General features: G+C 39.0%; 1 protein-coding gene across 1 annotated transcript in view; it reads right to left on the bottom strand.

Annotated features, from left to right (window-relative positions):
- Nucleotides 1-770: 770 nt before the first annotated feature.
- Nucleotides 771-8,600, bottom strand: part of dnai1.2 (dynein, axonemal, intermediate chain 1, paralog 2) — a 33,427-nt gene continuing 25,597 nt past the window's right edge. Inside the window, exon 20 of the mRNA XM_017493484.3 lies at nucleotides 771-2,127. Coding sequence (XP_017348973.1) covers nucleotides 2,023-2,127 — 105 coding nt within the window. The 3' untranslated portion in view covers nucleotides 771-2,022. The remainder of the gene's footprint in view (nucleotides 2,128-8,600) is intronic.

The following is an 8,600-nucleotide window of genomic DNA, read 5'->3' as shown; positions in this document are numbered from 1 at the left end:
AGGCCTGCAAAGTGCCTTCAAGTCAGGAGAGGGTGCCAGTGCTAGCACCGGGGAACACCCAGCAGAAGAATGAGCAGAAGTATCTCCTCACCACCTGAGCGTTAGCATTAAACTAGGAATGGGTAAGGTTTGGAGAAGACGGACACTCCGCAGACACAGAAGTGTCCACTTAATATATTACAGAAGCTAAAATTAGTGGCAGCCACCATTCAGTCCTTATGTATGTATCCTCACACGCTTTTCTATGTTTAGAGAAGTAGAGAGATGTTTCTTCACCGCTGCTCGAAGCCTGCGTACTCGGGGTTCCTACGTAAGACCATGCGGCGCCAGCACGGGCTGCTTGCCGTGGTCTCTGATGTCTGAGCTCTTTGATTCATTAGCACTCAGCTCTGAGTGGTTTATATAAAGGTAAAGAGACACTTATGGTCCTCTTCACCACAGTCCAGTCATGCGTGCCAGAGTTGCACTCAACCCACACACACTGCTTTGCCAGTGGACCAACTACCAATCAATGCTGTGCTGATAATGATGCATACATCTGGGTCTTGAATAGGTCCTCCCCTGTAGTGCTTACAAGTGTGTGACTGATGCATTTTAATATCAAACAAGAGTTTGTTGGGATTTTTTTCTTCTCGCACTCATCGCTTGCTTATTTAAAGGGCCTGAGGAACCAATAAACAAATATCTTCTCATCACATTTGCATATGATCTGGAGCATATCAGGTAATGAACATAGACATGATAAATCGTTCTAATAAACACATCAGCACTCCAGAAGGCAGAATCCTGTCTTTAATACCTTGTTGTTTGGAAAGAGAAATAATGATGGGTTGGTTGGGGGAGGAGGTATTCAGATAGCACGTAGCTGAGATGTTTAATAGTGTTTAAGTGGTGTATACACTACCAGTCAAAAGTTTAGACACTCATACTTTATTTTTATTTATTTTGTCCACAGTTTAGAAGAATAATAAAGACATCAAAACTCTGGAAGAACACAAATGGAACTATGGGAATTATGTTGTGATTTTAAAAAAGAAATCCCAAATAAATAAAAATAATGGAGTATTTTAGCATCTTCGAAGTAGTTACCGAGACTTTCCAGAAATGTATTCTTGGCGTTTTCTCAACCGATTTCTTGAGGAATTTCCCTGAGATGCTTTTTAAACAGTATTAAAGGAGTTCCCACCTACGCTGGACTCTTATCGGCTGCTTTTCTGAATATTTCGCTCCGAGTCGTCCGTTTAAAAATATTTATTTGTAAATAAAATGTTAGTTTTCTAATGAAAGAAATTGAATACGTCGGCACGATTATATTTTTGTCTACAACACCGATTTCAAACGTTTAACCATACACCTTCAGATCAAAACGCTTTCAAGATCATGAGAAACTGTTCAGTCAAGTGTCCACAAACTTTTGACCGGTAGTGTACATAAACTACATATATATAACTTGAAGTTTTCCACCATAGGAAAGGCTTCAGGACAGACAGCGTTGCAGTTTCTTGGTAACATGACGTGATTTTTTTTTTTTTTTGTCTTATTAATTTCAAAATAGAAAAAAAAACAAAAAGAGGTTGGTAAGCGGAAGGCTGGTTTATAGCTGCTGTAATGTAAGTGAAAACTGGAACTTTTACGGTTACTTCACAACATTAAATGTAACTATAAATGGCTAAAAATTTTTAAAAATAAATCAAATATTGTAATTATTGGCAAATTGCTGTTGTATCAGATGAATAAAACACTTTGGAAAGTGCTGTTAGTGGAAATTAATCAGCTTCGGGTCGTAACAGTGACTCTGCTTTGTGTCGGACCACATCGATATACCGTTATTGAATCTTTTCCTATAACAGCATGTCCTGTTGTGTTTTATTCATTACATATTTATATAGTGACAAGCCAGAAAGAAAACTAAACCTTTCTTTTTCCCTTCCTGCTGCATTTTTGTGCTACTTCTATGTATGTATGTGTGTGTGTGTGTGTGTATTTTGCATGGACTGATGTGATGTTACAGAGCACTTGAGGTCACTTCTGTTCAGGATTGTCAGAATCCCTCAGCAGACTCAACAGCTTCTCCAACTTTGCTATCTCCACTTCCGGCCCCTTCGGCAACTCCTGACCCTTCTTCTCCTAGAAAGAGAAAGGCAAAGGAGAGAGAAACGAGTCAGCTGTTATTAAATGAATCAGCTCATGTAATATTGCAAATGCCAAATGCTAACACTGACTGTTTAAATGTTTGTTCTCATCTCAAGCTGGGAACTCGAAAAGAAAGCATTTCCCCTTGTTACATGCCACAGCGCACACAACAGAGACAGACATGGCAGACAGTCAGGCTCCTCTGCTTTGCGCTGACATTTATTTAGACACATTATTTCCTCACGAGAAGGGCGCTGAATGGGCTGCGCTCCCTATCAAAGATCATCGCTATGGTTACTGACCTCGCAGACGCTCTAATGAACCTAACAAGACACCCCGGGGAGCAGTTCAGTTGAAAACTGCAAAGAAATCCCCCTTTTATTGTCAGAGTCATTAAACCCTGTGCTAAATCCTAGTAACTGCTGACTGCTGGAGAAAACCAGGTCCGTGTAGACCAAGCTGTTACATAACCTTCCTCTTGATTATTCATTCTCATTCATTATATGGAAGATCATTTTTAACGTGCCTCACTCAGTCAACAGCTACAAGAACGAGGCAGTGTATTAGGATGACTCTAAAAATATGCCAAAGGAACTAATGGGCCTAAATCCACTGAGGCTTCAACACTGATGCAGAAAGATCCCTTTGAAGGCTTTTTAAAAAGTAGCTCAAGGTGACGGGTATTCATAGAAACCGTTAACTCTGGAGTATGATGATGGAAAATAATGGTAAACCGAGCCGGGGTTTTTTTCCCCAAGGAAAGAGACTATTAACATGAGACCCTTCGTGACCTTAGTATGATAAGGTTGTATCTGGGTGAAGAGATTTAGGACATCAAAGTTTTGACATTCCACCTAATCTTACTTTAATAATGTCCATTTGTGGCTCAACAGGGTCTTAACTTTAAGGTTCCTTCAAATTCACCATATCACAATGATTCTATGACAATTAGAAAGTCAGTTTTTGTCCAAAAAAATAAAAAATCTCAGATAGAACCGTATTACTTTGTAAACGCATACAGTGCGGGTTTATAAGGTTCAATCTATCTGGTACCAGCAGCAGCTCGTGACCATAAATTTTCATGTAGCAGGACAACATTAATAATAGCATAGCCACAAATAAAATTACATTGAGAGGCTATCACACTTGAATTTATCTATAGGTTACGATGTACTGAATTTTTAGAGTAACACCATAATAGGAAGTTGAGAGGTGACAACATGACGTCATCCAGGTGACATGTTTTGAGTGGTTTTAGACATCCCTTTGTTCAACTGTTTTTGATACAGCGTATGTGTTTCCCAAAAAAGCTAACATCATTAACCACGGGTTGCCAGGTTTCAGCAGAATTTCCAGTCCAAGTACTCTTCTTTTTTTTTTTTTCCAGCCTTTGCTTAGAAAACAAGATCACCATGGTGCACACGCATTTCTGATGTACAGACGAGATCCACTCCATAATCCCTCTTCCAATCTTTGCAACATATTCTACGATAGAAATGGTTCTGTATATCATAAACACACTGCCTGCACTCACGCTTTGCCTTTGTTTGTTCCCATTTCTGAGCACTAGGTGCAATAATAACTCGATGGAAGAAAAGTGGGGCGCACCGCTCCATGATAGCTGAACATCTACGGTAGGAAGGTGAAATCAACTAGAATGCAATCACTCAGTCTCAATAAGCAACGAATAAACAAAATTCATGAGCAAAGTAAGACATTTTAAAGCCAAATAGAACCTTATAATGATCATGTTTTATTTCTCAGAATACGGTAACTTAAATGCGGTTTATAAATCACATTGAATGTAGCTAAATAATGTTAATATGTAATGCAAGTTATCTGATGATTAGCTTTCTGTGTCAGAATGTTGACACTGTCTTGCCATGTCTGTCTATATTGCATATTTAACCTGAATGATGAGAAACATATCGTAAAATTTACCTATGAGCTTGGAAGTATAATTCAAACCTAAAGCAATGTCAGGACTGTACATGAAGGTGGGCTGTGGTTTAAATAGAACAATTTAAACCACAGAATCCAGGTAAACCTGAATTGTTGTACTTAGGGTTCAAGGTCACCAGGTGGAACCTGTTCCATCCTAGAGATTGGTACAAAATATATGACCTGACAGAGCCATGAGTGAACATAGGAAATGTGTTTCTTATCGAATGCAAGCAAATCCTTAGGACAGTTTATTTCACGACTGCAGAATTTGGTATTCATGGGATGCTACCTTTCCAGTTGATCCAGCTCTACTTTAACACACTTTATCAAAACAACAACAACAACAACAACAACAACACTGCACCTGATTGTTAGAGACTGGTTTGTTCTATTAGACTTTAAACTAAAGCCTGCAGGCGAACTGGGTGTGCAGGTAATGGAATGAAGCTGCTTTCAAAAATTGGTTTTCACTTTTGTATCTTCCAACCAATCAAGTCAAGGTTTGGGGGCATGTAGGAAAAACATGGAGGACAAAAGTGAGTCTTGTTACTGAGCGAATTTATGCCATCTTGATTTGATTTATGCCATCTCGAATCAAATCAACAATATTTTATTGCCAATATTCCAACATTGTAATATTAAAACTAAAAATAACACTAAGCTATTTTTGGAGACTAGGTGATGTCTCACTTTAACTCACACAATCAAGTCATATAAGCAGGTCCTCTTTGATTTTCCTCCTTCAAAAGCTACAGCGGTGATAAAAAAAAAACCTCCTCATCTCCACAGTAACACCAATCTCTATTCAGGCTTTCGTACTGATAAAAATAGGTCTAATCTAGATAGGAATGGGAAGAGCATTATTATGCTTTTTTCGCCCCTGTATCAGCAGCAAAGTCGTTCCACATAGCACTTTTTCTGGGGAAAGCAACCTCATAGCAGAGAATGAGCTTTATCAGATTATTACAACAAGGTAAGTTTTAAATAAATAAATAAATAAATAAATAAATAAAAGTAATACCACTTGAGAAGCTACTGGTTGGATGACTTTACACTTTTGATAGTTGCAAGAGCAAAACAAATGAACAATTCTTTAACCTTGAAAAGGCATTTTTAAAATTTCTGGTAAATTAATTTTTAGTTTTAGGTTCAGTGTGTCAGTTGGAGATTGAACTAAGATTACTACACTAGGATTGAGGACAGTCAAGTGAATCCATCTGTGCCATTTAGTGGTACAGGTATGGATCTCTGAGACACGTCTGTAGAGTCCTGATTTTAGAAACAAAGGTCAGGATGCCTTATCTGGATTAGAATCGGTAATACATGAACCATACTCTAGGGTCAAAGTGTTTCACGTACCTTCACAGGTTTACTTTCATTATGGTATCGGATATAGGTCTTTTCTTACAAAAGTAATAACAAGGGGGGTTTTACAGGCTTTACCTTTGACCGAAAACATATTTTACCATCCAAGTCTATTCTTTACCATGCATAAAGCATCGTCATAGACAGTAATTATCGCAAGATTACATGTGTAGCTGTTATTTGACAGTAGTTGTTTGTTTCTTTCCACTCTAGCCTTCACAAATCCCAGCCAGCAGAAGTGCGGCATACATTTAATAACCGTGGACGGTTTTACCTCTGACTTCAAGAATGTCTTTTAACTCATTCAGCCTCTATACACAACACCATTGTCACAGCCAGTGATTATGAGCAGGATGACAGACATGTTTTACTACTTTTAACTTATTTAAGTGTGAAGTTGCGCAATGAAAACACAGCATTATCCCTAGTGTTAGCATCTGAAATGTACTGCCTGAATAATCCATTGGGATTGTGCCAGTAAAACAGTAGTTTCCTGCACTGACTCAGTTGCAGTATTTAAATCTTTAAAAGTCCCTGCATCTTATTTCAATATTGCTCATGTAAATAATTGGAGTTGATACCTCAAGCATCTGACGTCACCAGTCCTTGGTTTTAGATCAGCAGCACTTTGGTGCTATACAGTATATACACTGACCCATCACATTCTGAAGAATTACAGTCCCGTTAGGAAAAGCGTTGCTTATTCTGCTACTGCCTCTAAACCTATTAGCCATAACGACATTATTTTACAAATTACAGACGTCTCTCCCTTTGCTGCCCATGCATCATTTCTCTGCGCAATATGCAAAAGGTAATAATCCGGTTGATAAAGCTGCCAAACGAGCTGCTAGCGTTTCCACTTCTGCTGATGGAACTCCTCATTTTTCAAGGACAAGCTCATTCCGTTGATTAAATTCTCCATTATTGTTCTGCACAAACTCCGAGCTTTGTAGAAAATGGTTAGGAGCAGTTTAGAACTCTGATGGGAATCGTTCCCAGCACCTGCTGCGCTGAATTAAATAGATTTTTACATCAGACTGGTCATCTGGGACCGTTCAGATCCAGTCATTTGATTTCTCATTTTATTGTGGTGGTCTGCCAGAGAGATGCTGTATAACAAGTCCAAATTCATTCATTTTAAACACAAAGTTGCCCTTAGGCCCACAGACACGTATTCAGATTGATTTTTATAGAACTGTTGAATGGTAGCAGGGTTGCCAGGGTCACGTTTTTTCTGTCAAATTGGGCTAGTTTCGGAAGCAGGTTAGGGTGAAAAGGTAGGCGTCGTCTTTTTTTTAATAGCTTAAAAATAGTCTATAGCTGCCAAGATCTCGTTTTAAAGCAAATAATTGAAATCTGATCAATTGATGCAAACATTAGCTATGGCAAACAAAGGAAAAGTGGAAGTGCAGACAGTGTATCTGCGATGTACACAAACATTTGTGTTTTAGTGGGGACTACACAGATGTTACAGCGATTCAGGTCGGAATGGCTTTTACGTAGATATGCTAGGTTTTTTCTCACATCGTAAGAGCATGTCCAAAAAGAGCAATGAGGCTAGTAGTTGTTTTTAATGTGTGATTTACTGTCAGTCTAAATATAGAAGTAAACACTGCAAAGATTGCGAGAGGTAAAAGGGGATTATGGAGTGGATAATGGGTGATAACAAGGTACACACAAAGGTGTACTGCAGATTCTCCAAATCAGAAATGCGTGCGCACTACGGTGACCTTGTTTCCCATGCAAAAACTGAGAAACACGTAAAATGCCAGATTCCTTTTTCAATGTCTGAACTTTTTGGGCTAGTTTAGGAGCTTTTTTGTGATTCATTTGGCTAGAAATGTAGCTGATACCTGGCTCCCTGCTTGACAGTGGTACCCATCTTTTCAGGTTGACTTGAGTTTGTTGTGCTTCTGCAGACAAGTTCCTGAAGAAAAGGGTGGATCAGGTGCAAGTAAAAGCACCAATGTGCTGCCTGACCAGGCGAAAAAGTGGTGCCTAATGTACTAACATACGGCAAACTAGTTAATACTAAATCCAAAGACGTGAAACAGAAGAGTATCAATCATATCATGTTTGCACCCTCAACAAAAATTGGAATAGACAAATGGACGAATATGGGTTAAAATGAATTTTTTCTTCCTGATTTGCCCACCTCTTCATATGAGATTTCTAAGCTACCCATCCCTCTGTCGATGCCAAGAGCTCAACATGTCCCTGTTACCCTAAATAACTAAACTGTTTATCGTTATAGTCCTACTTGTTAGCTGTAGTGAGCTACTGATCCCCACCTTCTATAAAAGAACATGCTGACTAACATGCTTCTCAAAGTCTCGGTGCATCGGTATACATATTTAGATTCTAGCCGTATATACTGTACATTGCTTAGCATGTACTGCTCGTTTCCTCTGATCAGATAGAAATATGGCACTGCAGAGCGAAAGTGACACCCAATCTAGCTTTTAATGCCTGCAGTGGAAGCCAAAGATTGTAAATCAGAAAGTTTCATGAAAAACCTTTGCTAAATCCATGGTCTGCTTCTCTTATTAAGGAAGCAGTGGCTGTTTCAAACACTTCTTAAGTGCTGTCATGTTCAGCATGCATTCAAAAAGTACTTCACGGCTTTTAAAAGCAGGGAAGAGATGAGATGCCTGACAGATGAAACTAAAGTCCAGACATTACAATTGAGTAGATGATGTAAATCAATAATTTTGCAATAAGATAGCTGGCTGCAGCACTGTGTGGTCACTTGACCAGAGAAAGGCCACTCCACAAATAGCAGCCTGCTGACAAGTAATACACTAAAGTGAGGGCATGGCAACTTGCGATGAATTCAACGCCTGACACTTTGAGCTGTGATTTATACTCCAGCACTGAAGAATTCTCAAATGATCGGTCAGAAGGTGTTGATTAATTTTCTAGAACAGCAGCTCTGACAGTAGTGCAGGCAAATCACAGGTTTATATAAACGCACTCGTTCTAATACGTTATCGCTTCTATAGAAACAGCTTGCACAGGGACTTACATGATGAGTGCTCCACATACGCAGATTTAAAAACGTCTTTAATGGTTGATATGACGCGACATTTTGGAAGGAGTCTCCAGTGTCAGGGCTTTGAAACAGAGCTAAAGCTGTAACTTTAGGTTTCCTGATGCAG

Source organism: Ictalurus punctatus, chromosome 18 (assembly GCF_001660625.3).
Source record: "Ictalurus punctatus breed USDA103 chromosome 18, Coco_2.0, whole genome shotgun sequence".
NCBI classification, from domain to species: domain Eukaryota; kingdom Metazoa; phylum Chordata; class Actinopteri; order Siluriformes; family Ictaluridae; genus Ictalurus; species Ictalurus punctatus.
The sequence above is the reverse complement of the archived record's forward strand: the minus strand, read 5'-3'. Positions and strand labels throughout refer to the sequence as shown.